This window comes from Poecilia mexicana, unplaced genomic scaffold (genome assembly GCF_051168715.1).
Source record: "Poecilia mexicana isolate PSO_F unplaced genomic scaffold, ASM5116871v1 scaffold_19, whole genome shotgun sequence".
Classification (NCBI taxonomy): Eukaryota; Metazoa; Chordata; class Actinopteri; order Cyprinodontiformes; family Poeciliidae; genus Poecilia; species Poecilia mexicana.
The window spans coordinates 7,575,262-7,593,291 of record NW_028263388.1 but is presented as its reverse complement, the minus strand read 5'-3'; the positions used below and the strand labels follow the sequence as shown (position 1 = coordinate 7,593,291).

The 18,030-nt window shown below is 39.6% G+C and overlaps 2 protein-coding genes across 2 annotated transcripts; one reads left to right on the top strand and one right to left on the bottom strand.

Moving 5' to 3' along the window:
* Nucleotides 1-3: 3 nt before the first annotated feature.
* mrpl38 (mitochondrial ribosomal protein L38) lies at nucleotides 4-3,978 on the top strand. The gene is made up of 9 exons (XM_015002328.2): nucleotides 4-143; nucleotides 1,334-1,522; nucleotides 1,594-1,725; nucleotides 1,808-2,010; nucleotides 2,094-2,166; nucleotides 3,089-3,134; nucleotides 3,235-3,393; nucleotides 3,551-3,687; nucleotides 3,763-3,978. The coding sequence occupies exons 1-9, from the start codon at nucleotides 59-61 to the stop codon at nucleotides 3,897-3,899; spliced, it is 1,161 nt and encodes a 386-aa protein (XP_014857814.2). The 5' UTR covers nucleotides 4-58; the 3' UTR covers nucleotides 3,900-3,978.
* A 766-nt stretch (nucleotides 3,979-4,744) lies between these two features.
* fdxr (ferredoxin reductase) lies at nucleotides 4,745-16,746 on the bottom strand. Its single transcript, XM_015002335.2, has 12 exons — nucleotides 16,137-16,746; nucleotides 15,121-15,227; nucleotides 12,636-12,731; nucleotides 11,334-11,456; nucleotides 11,139-11,252; nucleotides 10,941-11,042; nucleotides 10,636-10,743; nucleotides 9,242-9,326; nucleotides 7,243-7,442; nucleotides 6,993-7,164; nucleotides 6,747-6,920; nucleotides 4,745-5,880 (listed from the first exon to the last, which is right to left on the bottom strand). Exons 1-12 carry the CDS (start codon nucleotides 16,216-16,218, stop codon nucleotides 5,750-5,752), a joined length of 1,494 nt encoding a protein of 497 aa, XP_014857821.2. The 5' UTR covers nucleotides 16,219-16,746; the 3' UTR covers nucleotides 4,745-5,749.
* Nucleotides 16,747-18,030: the final 1,284 nt, after the last annotated feature.

Below are 18,030 nucleotides of genomic sequence, written 5' to 3'. Positions count from 1 at the left end.
AACGCAACATCGCAGTCCTGTATCGTTTGACCACACGGCCACCGTAGTTACATCCAAGATGGCGCTGCGCACAGTTTGTGCTGCTGCGCTGCGAACTGGGACAGATTTAGGGGTCAATAACGCGAGGACTATTGCTACAACAGGTAATGTTATTGTTTTTTTGAGATATTTTCTATTTGGTAGTTATTGTCCGAACTTTAATGCTCGAGTGTTGCTTTGTAAAAGGGTGTTTGAAGGAAACAACACAAACTGCTGGCCTCGACTGTGCGGTCAGACATGACAAACTCAGCAACAGTCAGAAAAATCATTTTGTTTCAGTCTTCATTACGTTGGCAACATAACTGAGTTAGTTTAAGAGAGAAGGAGAATTCGCAAGTTTAACTTTTACAATTTAATCATGTATCAAAAAGCAATGATCCCTTTACTAGCTAACAAGAAATAACTAAGAAAAATAGTTCAATTTCAAGGATTAAAATTGAAATTTAAACAATTTTTATGGCTCACTTTAACAAATCCAATACTTATTTGAAGCATTACCTGGTTTTCTTTGTATCAGAAGTGTTACATTAGACTTATTTGGGCATGTAACCATACTCCCTTTTAAAGAAATAAATCAAATTTTGCCTCTTTTACATGAATTAGATTTTCAGAAACTGAAAATAATGAAATTAAACGTTACTGCAAAGGAAGTGTTTGCCTAAATAGTCACTGATTTAAATGTGATTGACCAGAATTAGAATTTGACAAATATTCTTGGCAACGAGCATTCACTCCCCTTGGATGTTTTCTTTTTTTTTTTTTTTTTTATGAAAAAGTGGCTCGTATCTACTTTGAATTTGTGTCCAAATTAATACATTTTTACTACGTTATTGCTGTAAAACAATGTTTGATAAGCTATGTTTTGTATAATTGTGTTAAAACACATTCTGTTTTTTTTTTCTCTTGTTACCAACAATGAAAACAAAGAGAGCTTTCTATTCCATTTAAACTCTGTTTCTAATAAAGGTGTATTCGGCCTTTTATTACCCTTGAATCAAATGAGATGTTGCCTTCTGCAATACATTAATCCTCCAGCAGAGGGCAGGAGACAAGCACAGGCTTCAAAACAAGAAGTGGAAACTAACATCAGCTCTATTGGAGGTCTCATAAATAGTCATAACAGGGTAAATAATAATAATAATTTGTCACTAAAAGAGGTCTGTCTGTGAACATGCCTGACTGAAACATTTTAGCTCTAGTTTTAATTCAAATTTGATTTAAAAACTCAGTTATGCAAGATAATAATTTAAACCCATAACATTTTGACGATGTTGTTTCTAACCATTGGACCCAGTGGTCCTCAGCAAACGGGTGCGTCCGCTGGGACCCATGCCCAATGACGACATCGACACATCAAACCTGGAGTCTCTGGAGAAATACCGCAGCTACAACCGCTACTTCCGACAGGCCGAGGAGGCCAAGAACAAGCGCGTGTGGTGGAAGACCTACAGGAGCTACGTGGAAAAAGCAGATCCCGAGCACGGTGAGGAGTAAACTCTGGAATCTGCTGATGATGGGGTTCAAACGCGTCACTGAGTATTGTTGTGCGTCTAGGTGCTGAGCGCGTGGACATAGGACTGCCGTACTGTCGTCCCAGCAGAACCAAAGAGGTGAAGGAGAGGAGGCAGGTAATGAGGGGAAACAACAGGAACGTCGAGCTGGAGAGGGCCTCCCGACTTCGTACTTGTACGCTTTTTTTTTTCCCTTGACGTTTGTCAAAATTAGACTTTTTTTCAACTGGTGAAGTTAACACATGTCACCCCTTCAGTGAAGATCTCCTTGGACCGAGTGCAGGAAACCTGGGAGAAGACCAGCGGACCGTTGCACATAAAGAAGCTGGCCGACCACTATGGGGTCTTCAGGGACCTCTTTCCAATGGCCTATTTTCGACCTCAGGTCACCCTCCGCATCAGCTACAGTCAGGACAGTGATAGACAAGTGCATTATGGGAATCAGCTGACGCCTACAGAAGTATGCTAAAAAGACAGAGGATGAATTTTCCGATATTATGTTTCTTCTCTTAGCTTATCTTCTGCTCCATCTTGTCTCTTTAGGCAGTGTCGGCCCCCCGGATCGCCTTTGACGCAGAGGAGGGCTCCCTATGGACCCTCCTGCTCACTTCTCCAGGTCAGCGTCGCCCTTAACCTGTGAGACTAAGCAGTCTGTTTTCACTGGGGATGCAAGTTATCAGTTGCGTTAATGGAAAGTTGATTGATCTCATCCATGGACTAATGGTTGATTGACAAGCAGCCATTTTCTTAAAAACTTAAATTTCCTATTCTTTCAAGAGGGCCGACTGTCATTCCATTAACATAAAGGGATAAATCTTTCATAACATACTGAATTTGAAAAAAAAAAAAAAACGTCAGCTGTACTAAATATCGACTGAATAAACAGAAAATTGTGTGTTTCTCACATTCTTAAACTTGCATATAAAGCATAGCAAAACAGGAACGTCTTGGGTTGCTGAATAAAAACTTAGTCGCTCCATTAAGTGTATTAACTCACTTAATACACTCATTAAGTGTATTAACTCACTTAATACACTTAATGTATTGGAACAATGCCAACACAATGTTTTTTTTTTTCCGCATCATGTTAACATTTTTCTGCGTCATCTTCTCCGTTTTCCTGTCATCACGTCCTCGCCTTCGTTATTTTTGGTGGAGAAGTTGACGCTGCTCTGTTATGCAGCATCTCGGCTGAATGAGCGCTATCGAGGTGAAACTTAAAGAACTTGTAGAGCGTTTATATTTCAAAACAGAACCGCATAAAGTGCATTTTACCTCCCATAAAGGACTGAGTTTGGACCGTTTCTCTTTCCGTTCTAATATGACCGCCATGTTGTATCGGCAGGCGCCGCTTGAGGATGACCAGCGGCGCTCTCTGCTGGATGGCGGGCAAACTACAACAATAAAAGAACAATCGATTGGAATTAATTTTAACTAACCATTGACTGATACTTAATCACAAGCTGATTGTTTTCACCCCTAGTTTTCACATTTAAATTCAGAAAACATACCTTTATTTTTATTTCATTTCTTTGCAGACGAGCATCTTCTGGATAACGAGGCAGAGTACCTCCACTGGCTTGTGTAAGTACTTTGGGTCCAATCCAAAGTGTGCATTTCTTCGTCTGGTTAGTCCCAAAACATGTGAATATTAAAAATGTGGAATGTCTTGTGTCCCTGGAAGCGGGAACATTCCAGGCGGGGCGGTGCAGGCCGGAGAGGAGCTGTGTGACTACCTGCCGCCTTTCCCTGCCAGGGGAACAGGCTTCCACCGCTACATCTATGTCCTCTTCAAGCAGGAAAAACCCATCAGCTTCCGGGAAGATCTCCGCCCATCACCATGGTGAGTAACGTCCCCGGCATCTTACCTGAATGCGAGAGAATCAAGACGTTCAAGCGTTTTAAACGAGATGTACTTTCTTACCATAACAAGATATAAGAGGAGTATTACCACTTGTGTTGATGTGTGTGTAATAATCCATGCCATCTTTCCTCCTCAGCCACTCGCTGGTTGACCGCACCTTTAAAACCGTGGATTTCTACAGAAAGCATCAGGACGACATGACGCCAGCAGGCCTGGCCTTCTTCCAGAGCCAGTGGGACGAATCGGTTACCAACACCTTCCACAACACACTCAGTGAGTCGTGTCTCTTTATGTTGCCATGTTTGTTTTGAAGTCTGTTTAAAAATTAAAGCCGCATTCTCGCTCTAGACATGAAGGAACCAGTGTTTGAGTTCATCAGGCCTCCAGTGTACCACCCTCCACAGGTCAAGTATCCACACAGGCAGCCACTACGCTACCTGGACAGGTACAGAGATGGGAAGGAGCATACCTACGGCATTTACTGATCAGGAGAAACGTATCTGACCAGAAATCCAGTCTGGAAAGTGTGGAATCACCGTCTAAATAAAGCATTTCTTAACTGTTTCTGAGTCTGCTCTTTAGTCTTGTGACGACAGCTCATTGTCCTCAGATACATATTTTAAAAAGTTCATTAAAAGTGTCAATTTTTGCTTAAGTCTTACTGAGGAATAGGAACAGAATCAGTGCCACCAGTGTGACTGGTAAAGCACAGTTGTAAAGTTAAAAGTAGTCGTGGGCCACAAAAGTTACATCTCTTTTGTTATAAAAAAAAAAAAAAAAACTCCAAACAATTCTATTGTAAAAAATGTTTTATTGAAATGTGGTACAAATTTGATGTATTTACCTCATTTTCTGCAGGTGGGTCAGTGTAACTCAGGTGTTTATCTTTAAATTTGTTTAAAATGCATCTTATTCCGGTTACCTTTTCAAACTTGTTCTATTTGGCCTTATTTTCTGTTTAATGAGTTACTTGTTAAACGGATCAGGTAAACTAAAAATGCTGACCAATAAAAATAAGTCTGACCACGCCAAGTAAAGTAAATTATATGGTTACAAAGACAAAACAGCTTCACAATTTTTTTCTGTATCTAATAAACTGTTAACCTCAATATGGTAAACCGAGCGCTTAAATCGCTCCCATTAACTGGAATTTACTGTAATCTAGACTCATCCAGCAGGGGGCGGTGTCACGCCAGTGATTAATCACCTGCGTTGGAAGAATGAACTGGCTGACTGGACCAAGCTAACGAAACTACAGGTTAATATGTGAACGTTACCGCAACCATTTCATTTTGTGCAAACACTTTCCAAGTTACAAAAGCATCACCCAGAGGATTTATCATTTTTATTTAAATCCATTATTTTTGACTACAAAATGTAAAAACATTAGCTAGCATGGAACAAAAGTCTTTTTGATAGAGTCAATGACTGCTGAGCTCTGAGTGCAGCAGGACGACCTCACTGGGGACCAAAACTTGCGGTTTCCGTTGCTCCACTTCCAGATGTCAGTCTTCTAGTCTGAGTACACACCCAGTAAACGGCTTGACTTTTTATAACACACAGTGCCTTGCCCTTTTGACCTGTTTGTACATTAGTCACAAGATGCAGGGACTTTATGTGACAGACCAAACACAAAGTAATACATAATTATTATAATGTATATAATAATTAAAGGGGGTGGGAAATATTTATTTTTAACTTAAAAGAAAAAAAAAAACCCTGATAAATCTGACCTGCATTATTCAGTTATCTTTATGAACTACTGTCCTAAATGTGTCTGATAAGTGTGGTGTGCATTTTTATTCATCCTTTTATTTGGTAATGTCCACCCAGCCAGTCAAATAAAATCCCTGCAATCAAATTGCCACCAAAAGTCAATTAATTAGTAAACACACCGTAGGTGGAATTTCTACAAGTAGAAACCTAAAGATAAAATGTGAACATGCACAATTTTTAAGTAAAAAAATCTGGATATTATTAAAGATCCAAAACATAAAAAGGGCTCCGGACTGTTGTTTAATTAAAAGAAAAACAGATCAACAGATCATTTCCAAATTGTTTGGTTAATCTGTTGCTTTCTATTTTGTTGACCAATTTCTTATATTTTTTTTATACAATTTTTGACTTGTGGTCAGAGGTCAAACAAAAATCATTTCAAGAGCCAGAAATGCCCCCCCGCCACACTTTGGACACCCCTGTTCTATATTATATTTCAGCTGAAACTGACTTTGAATATTTATCTTTGTACGTTTGTACTGTATGTATCTGGTCCCCATGGATACAGTAACCAGTCATTGTATCTTTGTTCTCGTGGACTCCGCCTGCTTCTTGTCCGTTACGCCCGGGCCACCTTCAGCATTTCTTCCACGCTCAGTAGTTTCTCTCTGGGTTTGCCGCAAGCGTCTCCCCTCCTCGTCTCCAAGCTGTCGATCTTCTCCCAGTCTGAGAAGGTGACTGGTTTCACTCCTACAAATGGCGCAAAACAAACCCTCAGTGACTGGAGCTTAAACTTTGTGGTCAACTCAAAACTGGAGAGCAAAAGGTGCTGAATAGGAGATTTTTCTTTGACAGAATTTGAACCAGGGGAAGATAAAACGATGCCACTTGAGTTCTGGGTAGAACATATTACAGAGAGTAGGAATCAGCTTAAATACTGCTGATTCAGCAAAACAACCTTTTTTGGAGTCTGCATAGTCCAGTTGACAAACATTTGCCAATTAAATTATTTGACAATTACTTCATTAATATTCATCATGATTAATCCAATTAATAGTTTCGACTCCAATAAAGATACCAGGGTTTTTGCAGATTTCACCAACTCAAATTTAAGACCTTTCAGGGCCACTATGAATTAAATTTAAGACTTGTATCTCCAGAGAAACGTACCAACGTCCTCCAGCCAAGTGGCAACAGATTTTCACTTACCCACGATAAACACAAAAAGCTATCTAGATTCCCGTGGAAAAAATATACATATAATATACAAGATTAAACAGTCCTGTCCAAACAAAACCTAAGCCTGTGATTAATATATTTAAGGCATGTTAAGGCCATTGTGAATGGAATTTAAGAGCTAAATCTCCAGAGAAATATACAAATATGGTCCAGCCAACTGGCCACAAATTTGCACTTACACATGATAGATGCAAAGCTAATATACCCTAGCCAACTAGGGTCTAGTTGTGTGTCAGTAGTCTGTCGCAGGGCAGAGAAAAAGTTTTTTTTTTTCATAGATAGCTGTGATGTTTCTGTGCTGTAGTTCATTTCTGGGTGAAGATAAATAAAGACGGTTAACAACAAATGTTGCAATAAGCGCTGAGGCGTTGCTGTACCTCGCTTCTCCAGCAGACTGCTGACTGCTTGCGATCCGGGTTTGGCAGGAGACACATCCAACGCTCCAGAGTCCATGTCCTCCAGCAGGGACCGGGCCGTGTCGAAGCTGTTGTTCATAGTGGTGGCTATCACACCTGTGGGGCCGGTTTTCAGCCAACCGCTGCAATACAAGCCTAAAAAGAAAGGCCGAGTTATGGAAAATGGTCTAGTTAAAGGGTTTTTATTGTAGGAGAATGTTTTGAAACCTGGGGCTTGGTGAACCCGGCCCACCGAGTTTGGCATGACGGCTCTGCGGGAGTCGAACGGCACGGCGGGGTCGATGGGGAGGCTCTTGTAGCCGATGCTGCTGATGACCAGACCGCAGGAGACGTCTTCCACCTCTCCGGTCAGAACGGCCCGAGCTGCGTCTCCTGACCCCTGACCCCGATAAACACAGATTATAAGAATCCGAAGCGGGCGAATTTTGGGTTTTGAAATCTAAAGCTGTGCTCCAACCTCCAGCCTGTTGACCGCCAGTCGGATGCCGGCCGTTCGGCTGCGGCCGGGGTCGGCTAAGATCTCCGTGGGGCTCCGGTAGAATCGGAACCCCCAGACCCTGGCGGCGTTTCTCCGCCTCTCCAGCTCCTTGTCTCCGGGCGCGTCCAGGGCCGTCTTCAGCAGCAGCTCGGTGAGACGCTTCCTGGGCCGCGGGACGTCTGGGGCGGCAGAGACACCGCCGCTTTAAATCTGACTTATTCACCAAACGTATGGAGGAACAGTCGGCACAAATGTGTGTTGAACAAGTTAATAATTGAATACTTTATGCCACCTGAATCGGTTTCACACCATGGTTTGGGTTTGTAAGGTTAGTCTACCATGTTTAGATGTACATACCGCTGCTGTCAGTTATTTTTCTTCATGACCAGTTTCACATCAGCAAACTGAGATCTCAGGTCTAACAATAGACTTTTGTGAACAAACAGATGACTGGATGTCATCTGTTGGATTTTGACACCATTATTTTTAGCCAACTGCTAAAAACCAACCGAAGTTATTAAAGAACCAAAGCTCGCACGTCCATTTTCACCATGAAAGAAAAGATTGTTGTATTGTATTTTCTTTAAACCCCATTTAATTGATTAATTGCCTGAACAATTGATTACTAAATTAATTGTTAGTAAAATTTGTTGTCGGATCATGACAACAAATTTTGCTGGACGATAAATCGTCCTAGAAATCTTAGCGTTAAATGATAACATTGTCAATTTGAGACCATTTTCAACTAATCTAGTAATAATAATTGTGTTTTTATGTAAGTACACTCTCTGAAAGATCAAATAACTTTAATACAGAAAGAATATTTTTCACACCGGAACTGGAAAATGTCTTAAGCATCCAAAATAAGTAAGCTCAACAACTGAAACTGAAATAATAATTAAAATGAATTATGAAGCCCCTGTAACCAAAATTGAATTAAACAAATAATAATAGTTCAATTTAGACAGTTAAAACAGGCAAAAGTGGCTGGTTGTGCAAAGTAAATCCTTGGTGCTAAATGTTTGCAGCATTTCTCAAAATGCCGGCTTTTCTTCCACATTGAAATGCTCTAGTTGCAGTCCTAGAAAAATGGTACATTTTTCCAAAGCACTTTATGCTAGAGTTATATTCACCCGTTCACACAAACATTTTTACACCGATACACAGATATGTAAGGGTTAAGTGCCTTGTGGCAGGAGGAAGCTGGATTCGAACCAACAACCTTCCGATCACAAGATGACAATTGTTCCCACAGAGCAACGAACAGGAAGCCAGTGTAGAGATGCCCGCTCAGGTACAAGTTGCAGCTGTGTTTTTGAAGGCTTGCAGACAAAAAACTCAGGATTCATTAAACCCAACAAGGATTGCGTAAAAACACACATGAAGGCGTATGCAGGTGATGATACTCTCATTTGTCACAGAAATGCTGTTTTAATGTTGCATTTGTCCCTCACTGCTCATCACCTAAAATATGCACAAGGTCAAGGTGAAAAAGAGCATTTGTTTCAAATTAATGCCACGTCTCCATCGAGGCCGAGGCTGCTGGCCGGAAGGTCAGCGGAACGATGCGAGCAGCAGAGCGGCAGACCGGCTGTCCTCGTCTGCAGCCCGCTGTCAGCTCTCGTACGTCAGAAGCGATCTTTAACCTGTGAACAGTTTCCGTTCAGCTCAGTGTACGAGCCATAGGTCTGCCTCAGCTGTTAACCACAACATACATTTCCTCCTGACATATGACAGCTCAAGTTGTTCTGCATTAGTCACACGTCGCTTTCTCGTGAACTCGCATGCTTTCCGTCAAGTCGGAGATGAGAACTAAGAGCAAAATCTGTAAATCTTGAGTCAGACTCATAAAAAACCCCAAAAACAAACACGCAAAAAAAAAAACCTGTTGCGGTCCCGGAAAATTACTGTAAAAGTGAAAAAGAAAAACAAAACACAAAAAGAAACTCGTCATGAAAGGCTTTGATTGGCCTCTGACCTTTGAGTGCTTCTGAGACGCCTTCGAAGTCAGCTGTCACCATCTCGGGCCTGGTTCCTGGCAGGTTCACCATTTCTCTGAGCTCCTGCAGACGAGATGAAGAAATCTGATAGCCGCAACAATCGGGTTTTCAAAGCTCCACCAGCAGCTTGAAACAAAAACAACACGATTTCAAACAAAACCCAAAAGTCTCCCACGTTGGAGTTGCGTTTTCTTTTTATCAGGGTTTTCTCTGGTTCTTCTGATTCAGGTTTCCTTTTTAAAAAATAAACTCCTTTCATAACCTGCTGGAAAAAAGTGACTCAAACCTAATCGATGACATTTGGAATCCTTGGCTTAGATAAAGAAAAGTTGAAATGCTAAAATTTCAGCATAGTTTGTTAGCACCATGTCCACACAACAAATCACACAATGCCATTTACTCAATATAAACTGAGCAGAAATGGAAAAACAATGCATAGAAGCTACTTTTAAACTTAGGGCTTCCACATACATTAAAGGGAATGGAGTAACCAGATGATGCAAGCATCTTTAAATAAAGTCTTAGCGCCAAGACTGGTTCCACTGTGTCTATTAATGCATATTAAGGTGTAATAGGTGTGTTTGCTACTCGAGTAATCCCAGATTTCAACTATTCATGGACGGTTACGAGTCCATAAACTCCAGAGAAGACCAGGAGTCCACAGTATTGAGAAAGTCCATCATTTTACAATAAGAAATCTTATTTATAAGCAGAAACTTTGAAGATGTGGATGACTAAGCAGATTGCCACGGATCTCAGTGAAAGACTGCCTCAGACCGCAAGAAAATACAAAAACAAAGTGCCAAGATTTCAATTAGACATCTTCTAGGCTTAAGTTAAATGTTATAATTCATCAAGTACAATTAGAAAGGACTTGAAAAATATGACTTCAGGAAGATTACCAGTTGAAAACCTGTTCTTTTCAAAACAATTATGATAGCACGGTGTCAATTTGCAGGGTTTTGTCCAAACCGCCCGAATATTTCTCGACAAACCAGGCGACAATGTTTAGACAAGTTATGCAAAGGACGGAAGTTTTGGTTATAATGAACAGCGGCGTTTGGTTAAACCCAAACCCAACATGCCAACATAACCTCCCCCCTCATCCTCCAATAGGACCTGGGCAGCTAGAGGTGTCATCAGCCAAACATTGAACCCTGTGTGTTGCGAGGTACTCTGGAGCCACGCCAGGTAAAAGCAGCCAGAAACCGGCTCATCCACAAGACGGTGATGCCACACAGCAGGAAGTCAACAACAGACTGAAGCAGGCGTCTGCAGAGCAGGTCAAACACTTGGGTTTGTGTGGTTTTCCCATGTGACAGATGTGTTGATAAAAGGCTCAGCTTGTTTTCCTCTGTTCCGTGATACGAACCTTGATTGTGCACGCGACCTGCATGGGTCCCCTCCTGCCAACTATCAGCACCTTCTGAACCCGACTCTCGGCGAGGGCTTCCAGGGCTGGCTGGGTTATGTCCGTTTTCTTGACGACAATAAATCATGAGGTGAAACTTCGGTATAGTACTGCATTCCTTAAAGGTAATCGCAAAGGTATTATTTTATCAGAAGAAAACTACACTACAATACCCATCGACTTTTTGTGACTTTGTTTGCAAAGTGATCTAGATATTTTAACTCCAAGGGTAAAACTTTTCTCATCTATAGAAAAATCCTTCTCACCTTTAAAATGTCTAAGGGAGACAGCAGTATCCTAGCAACATCCAAGGCCACGTTGCCTTGTCCCAGAATGATGGCTGTTTCGCAACTCAGGTCCGGTTTGAGCTGGAGGAGCAATTAATAAAAAACATGAAACCAGCCCATTTTGCTTTGATTTACACAAGAACACATGAGCTTCTTTTTTTATCCCCCTCTACGGACCTCTCGGCAGCTGGGCAGGCCGTTGTACCAGCCCACAAAGTCTTTGGCTGAGTAGACGCCGGGCAGGTCTTCGCCCGGCACCCCCATCCTCCTGTTGCCCTCCGCCCCGTAACTCTGACAGAAAATATATATTAAAAAAACAGTCAAAGCGTGAATTCTCGTTTTAGGATTGGGTCGCAGCCGTCGTGTTCTCACCAGTACGACCGCGTGGTACGCCCCCTGCAGTTCGTCGACGGTCACATCCTTCCCGACATTGACGTTGCCGTAGAAACTACAGCGGGAATGTTTGGCTGTTTGAGTAAAAGTATTGATGACATTCTGGAGGACAAAAAAGAAGAAAAAAAACATACATATATTACACAGAATAACATTTGATACTTTCTAAAGTACAGGAACAATAATTTTAAAAAGTGCAAATTTGGAACCAGTTGGTTTTATGAGTTATTGAGTGATTTTAAATGACCTTATGCTGTGTCAGAGAAAAAATACACCACACAATGCTGTAATAAAGCACAGTTGTAATATATCCTTGTGATAAAGGAAGTTTTTTACAAGATAATAAAGCTCTTTGCAATCAAGACATCACTCTACAAACCACAGTGTCTGTAAAAACTCAACATTAGAGCCACAGGCAAAACTTTTGTCCGGAACTACATGCTCTCAAAATTCCAGTAAAACAACCATCTGCAGTTCCTGTTTGGCACGTTGTTACTGAAGATCTGATAAAAAAAACACACACAACTGAAATCAGCTTTGAAGGTTGCAGAAAACAATCAGGTTAAAATTCCAGGAGCTAGACTGTGCCAAAGACTTAAGTTGACTCTGGATATTAATTCCTCATGCATTCTTTGCATTTATTATTTGTTATTGTATTGAACTCCTTCTTTGTTGTAGTTTTTGTTAAACTGTTGTGTTCCAGCCAAGCAGAAGCGAGTAAAACCATTTCTTTTCTCTCTCTATATATGTTTAACTTGCTCACTTGTCTTGTCAGGTGGCGATTCTCATGGACTGACCATCAAAACGTTCTTCCACCTCAGATCTACGCATCTCTGATGTTTCTGACCGACTCAACACTCATCATAACCAACAATGAGATAATCCTAGACCTGAAAATGATGCAACTTATTAAATGTAAAAGGTTTTTAAGTTAAATATTGTACAGGAATCTTTCTTTGACATTTTTAGACAAAGTAATTGGAAGGGCTTTGAGGTGAATCTCGTGCAGGATGGACCATCATCCTGCATGTTTTCTAGCTCAGAAATTTTGGACAATTACATTTACTCTTAATCCATAAACAAAATTCATTTCCAATAAAAAAAAAAAAGCGAGTGCGCTTTTGCCACTCCAGAAATTCGCCCACCTGAGCGGTGGATTCCTGCAACTCCTCCAGAGCTACTACGATCCCCTGGGCTGCTTCTTTGATTAAGACACTTTAAAAACACTTGAAGAGAAAAACTTTGCTGTGTGATAAAAATGTCAGTGGAAGAAGCAGACACCTTGACTTCAGGGTGGTCAGGGGCCACTCCAAACCTGACCAGGCCAAAGGGGACGGGCAGTCGCTCGTAAATGTCCACCTCCACATCCTGACGGGCCTGAGAGGAAGAAACGGACGGTAAAAAATGGCAAACAGGAGAAATCGCTCGCTGCAGATATCGTCTCTTCATAAATGAGAAGCTCAAAGGTTTTTTTATGTACCGGCCAAACACAACTTTCAAAATACAGCTTTCATTAAAAGCGTCTCGTGAATCTTTGAAAAGTGACTTTGAGAGTTTTTTTCTCTAATGCGTTAGAACAGAAAGAATGTTTGAATGTTTCTAATGTTCAGTGTAAAATTAACAGCAAACATGAACAGTAAGCACAGATGAAGCTCAGATGACAGCCAGTGCTGTTCCCTGGTGTGATCTGTTTTACAAGTCAAAATGGAGGAAAATTACCTTAAAGAAAATACAATTGCTTTTTAAAATGATTCTTATAGCAGTCATCTCCAAGTTTGTATTTTCTGTTAACTTTAAATATCCGACAAGAGTTTGGTTTTTTTACAATATTTCACTGTTTTTTTCAGTGGTACAGTTGGGGGATTATTTTCCTGTCTTAATAGTCCGGAACAGAACTGTGAGAAATAACAAATAGTAAACTTGCTGGGTTATGAAGCTTTTGAAACTTTGAAAGATGAGACGATAAAGAAGACAAAAAAGTTATGACAGATAAAAACATCGCAACTGAACTTGAACAAAGTGCATCCGGGCCATTAGGCTCCTGCTTTGATGGTTCTGTGTTTGTATTTCTTACAATCTGTCAGTCCATCGTTCTCTGACTCACTGAGGCCTCAATTCAGAGAAAACGGTAGGAAAACACGTCCGTAAGAAAAGTCAGAGCTATAAAAATACAATCAAAAAAGCTAACTACAGTGAAAAGGGTCATTCTTTGTCAGTTTGGATGCTATTTTCTTGTCTTAGATGATTTCCATTAAAAATTAGATGCTAGGTTATGTTTCCCTGAGGCACAGAAAAAGCAAGAGTAGACATTAAAAAAATACTTCGAAAGCAACCAAGCATGTATATAATGGCTTCTAGAAATTTTAGCATGCATCGGTGACTAAAAACACAACATCACAAAACAGAAGTGCTCTTTCCTGTTCTAGTTTGACAGATTATTATCTAGTCCAGGAATCTATTCAAAAGGTAACAGAGAAATTGAGTTGTTTCCGGCGTGACATATCTACTGTGTTTACTGTTTTGCTAACATAACACAGATTCAAAGTGATTTCATTATATTTTTTTCTAAACTACAAGTCTGGTCTTACTGTCATCTCTGATTGGTTTGAAACGGCTTACTTTAGTCACGACTTCCTGTCATGAGTTGCTTATCTATGATGTACGTTCATGAGGAAGCTTCGTAGGCAGTTGGAGGATAAACTATTGTTTAGACAGCCACAAATCTTCTATGATCAACCAGATCATGCAGTATTTCCAGTAACATATATGCCTCCTTTTGTGTTCGGTTTCAAGAAGCGTACTGCTGGATCACACCATTTGCTGATGACATCCAGATTTGCCTGCATGTTCCGGTCCACAACGATGCTGTGCTGTTTTTTAGGCATTGCTGCGTTTTATATAACATCTAAAACATAAAAGGGACTAAGCAAAAAGAAAAAAAAAAGAAAAAAAAAAAAGAAATAAGTTAATCTTCTTAACTGACACAGCAGTGCTATTGGCCCTTCACATTCCTGTCGCCACTTGTTTGGGAAAAACTCTTGTTTTTAAATTTGATGTCATCAGCTCAAGTTGTAAAGTTGAGCTATTTTCCAGCCTGGTGGCACTTAGTAAATCAAAGGTCTTCATTCAATTACATCAGTCTGAGACACTAATCCATCTCTTAGTCACATCTCATTTGGATTACTGCAGTTCTATGGAGTCGTGTTAATCCATAGTCAAGTGTTAAAACCAGAGTGCTTTCTGTGCGTCTTCTGACAGAAGAGACATGGTGCAATCACCTGGCTTCGCTACACTCGGTTTTTGTCAACTTGGCGACCTAGTTCGAATGTAGAACCCTTTTTTTTCATCATACTATTAATGGCATGACTCCACCTCCAGTTAAAAGACTGAGGTAAAAAAAAAAGAAAAAGGTCACTTGCTATTTGACATTTCTAGAGCCTCAAATAGTTAATCAACAGTATGTTTGCAATAATTTGCCAACACTATTTGCTTTTTTTTTTCTGATCGTCAAAATGTGAATACTTGTAACTTTTCCCCCCGATTTAAGTCTCCTGTTCAGTCCATCAGTCCAAGCCGATAACAGTGTATTTCTCTCCATTTTTATCCACTCAAACCCAAAAGGAACATGTTTGCAAAATGTAGTGCAAATAGTCAAGTGTGTCCATGACTTGACATGACAGAAGTCTAAAAGCCAGGCATGTTCTGCTCGCTTTGAAAAAGCATCAGAGAAGTTTATCCGTGTGCTGTCGGAACAGGAAGTACACACCTTAATAAGATGCTGCGCCGTGTAGAAACCTGCCGGACCGCTCCCAACGATACACACCTTTGGACAGCTAGAAGTAGACAAAAATGCCTTTCCACTCCCACCAAGGCCTGCAAAAATCAACAGACTGGATCAATGGAGGACGAGTTGAAGGTCAAATGTGTCACAATTCAATACATGATAAACTCATTAAATAAATTACACAATTAAATTAAGTTAAAAAAAATAAATAAATTTGCCTTTGGGATTAATGATGTGTTTCCAAATTTCAATTTTATTATTAATAGCTTTCAGAAATACAATTAAAATGAGAAGAACTCTATCAATATTTCTTTAAATATTTTTTGCGCGAATATTAAATATTATATTTAACTACATAATTATAAATCAAATTGGTTCATTACACGCTAAATGCATTTTTAAAGTTCTTTAGTATTTTTTAACACATGGCACTCAGTGCTTTTTTTTTTTACTTTATCCATCAAAGTCAGTGGGTGGGACTAACACTGCAATACTGAATGTGATTGGTCTGTAGCCGAGTTGCCGTGCAGGTCAACCAATCAAATGTTAGTGTCTATCTCATAAACTTTGACTACAGATTAAATAAATTCACATGGACTGTAGCACATGAAATATTAGATAACTACATAAAAAGTATGTTTTTAACATAATGGAATTTAAATTTAATTATTTAAACATTTAATTATGTAATTGTACACTTAATAAATAGCTAGCTAACAGATATGTATTTATTCCTTTCATATTTACTAAATTAGTTATATATGTGAAAATTAATTAGGTAGGTTTTTTTCTTATTCTAGCACATTTGGATCTCAATAATGAAGCCACAATTCAGTCTCATTGCACCGCAAACTGTTTTATGACTCTTAATGCGGTTTTCATGAGTCATAACTTGAACTGGAGTGAAATGAGTTTCACAAAAAAAATGTAACAGACAACTTAATCTGTCAATTTGAGCAAGACTGGACGGTGTGCAGACAGTGGTACCAGTGACTCACCTTCATTAAGTCCCCTTGTCCATTTACTTCTTCCTGAAGTCCACAGCTTTAGCTCAGACAGCAGTCGCCTGCAGCTCCTCATGTTTACCTCCTCTGTGCGGACCAGCTTCCAAACATCAATCTGAAAGCGGGTTATATCCTGAGTGTTGTGCGGTTTCTGTTCACCAGCCCCTCATAGCTGCCTCTGGCTGCTCTTCCTGAGCTTTGGACAGCGGGACAGGGGATCAAAAGCCAAGGTGGAGACCGTCTATCTTCACCGTGACAGGCTGCCTGTCCTTCGATGTTTTAGCTAAAGCTGACAGCTAGCCCGACTTTGTGCTCAGCTTCACATTCGCTCTTATTTTCTTCACACTTTTAAACTTTAAAGCAAATTGTGAATACAGTTTGTTTCTGGGGCTGCATGTTGTGTTACAGCAATAACGGTCCGCGGAAACCATTTTACTGCAAAAGTTCCGCACAATAAGCTCGTGCTTTTATTAGCAAAGTTTTCTAAGCTAATAGCGCCTGAGTGAGTGACCTGCGGTGAGGACGCAGGATATCTAATTAAGCTGTCCAAAACGATTATTACACTAATTAAAACTTGCCCTTTCAAGAAGAGAATGTATTTACTTGACGTCCTCGCCAGTCTCTCCTCCCTGCTGGTAAATCTCTTTTGGGAAATGTTAAAACTGCAAATAAGTCTCCTTTTCACTCTGGCTATCGGCATAGGAAATCTCCCTGGTATCCCATTTAAAGTAATGAGACCTGGCTTATTGTTGTTACACAACACAAGCTAATGACAGTGTATTACTCTGCATGTAAACCAGTGATTCTTGAGAATCAAAACAGGTCCTATGTATAAAGCACCAAATTTGAATAAAATATACACAAAATATATTTTTTTTCAAATATCTGACTAAATTAACCTGGGTCATGTGAGCACAACAATGTTTTTCTTGTGTTTGCTGAATATTTTTTTATTTTAAACATTGTAGTTGGTGGATGATGCCTGTAAAATCCCTTGTCCAGGAGCAGAACTCAACACATTATAATAGTTTAAAACAATTAAAGAAATACTAAAATTATATATTATGACAATTAAGTATAAGTTGTCATATAAATAATTATAAAAGTATCGATAAATTGAATTAAAAATATTTTTTATATATTTTCCTACTCCGTTGAAATTTGTCCCTAGTTTTTGTCAACACCGTCAGACATGAAAAGAATGTAAAAAAAAAATCAGGCATTATTGCGGGGCACCAGAACTTCTGAGGGCCCCATGACGTCGTCTTTTCTCTTCTTTTGTTAAGAGGGCTAGTTAGCTCTGGTTAGTATATGTTATTCTTTAGTTTTTTCTTTTGTTTTATTCCTAAATTGCTTGTCATAACCATGATGTGTCAACTCCATAACTGACAATTTTCAAAACTTTGCGGAAATTTTGTGAAATAAAAGCTTCATTTTGGTTTACTGTAAAGACTTCATGGACCTGATGAGCTACAATATGGCCTCCTTCAGAGTAACATCATATAAATTGAGGCAGTTTGGCTTTTTGTCAACTCCGTCAGAGTTTTTGTGACTCTTTCAGTGAAATTGTTGTCAAATCTCACTTAATTGTGCAATTAATTCATTTTAATATATTTTACATAAATTGCATTACTTCATATGTATCAGGTTTTTCATTTTACTCACTAGTTTGTCACCACCTTCAGTTCTGTGTCAACTCCTCCATGCACTGTCAACTCCGTCAGATGGACTTTTTGTTGATTTTGTTTTAAATAATAATTATTTTGTTTCTTGAGAAGCATTTGTCTGTAAAATGAGTACAAATATCACTAATAGGATATTTTAAAAATCATTTTATATTTATTTTTGTCAGATGGTGATGACAAAGTTCTGGGTCAGGTCGATTAAA

Bases quoted from the DNA above. Each gene is read 5' to 3' on its own strand.
- mrpl38 (XM_015002328.2), top strand. From the start codon at position 59: ATGGCGCTGCGCACAGTTTGTGCTGCTGCGCTGCGAACTGGGACAGAT. The intron at 144-1,333 runs GTAATGTTATTG...CATTGGACCCAG, and splicing joins GAGGACTATTGCTACAACAG to TGGTCCTCAGCAAACGGGTG. The intron at 1,726-1,807 runs GTACGCTTTTTT...TCACCCCTTCAG, and splicing joins GGCCTCCCGACTTCGTACTT to TGAAGATCTCCTTGGACCGA.
- fdxr (XM_015002335.2), bottom strand. From the start codon at position 16,218: ATGAGGAGCTGCAGGCGACTGCTGTCTGAGCTAAAGCTGTGGACTTCA. The intron at 12,732-15,120 runs GTGTGTACTTCC...TCTTCCTCTCAG, and splicing joins CGGCGCAGCATCTTATTAAG to GCCCGTCAGGATGTGGAGGT. The intron at 7,165-7,242 runs GTTGGAGCACAG...TATCGGGGTCAG, and splicing joins TGGCGGTCAACAGGCTGGAG to GGGTCAGGAGACGCAGCTCG.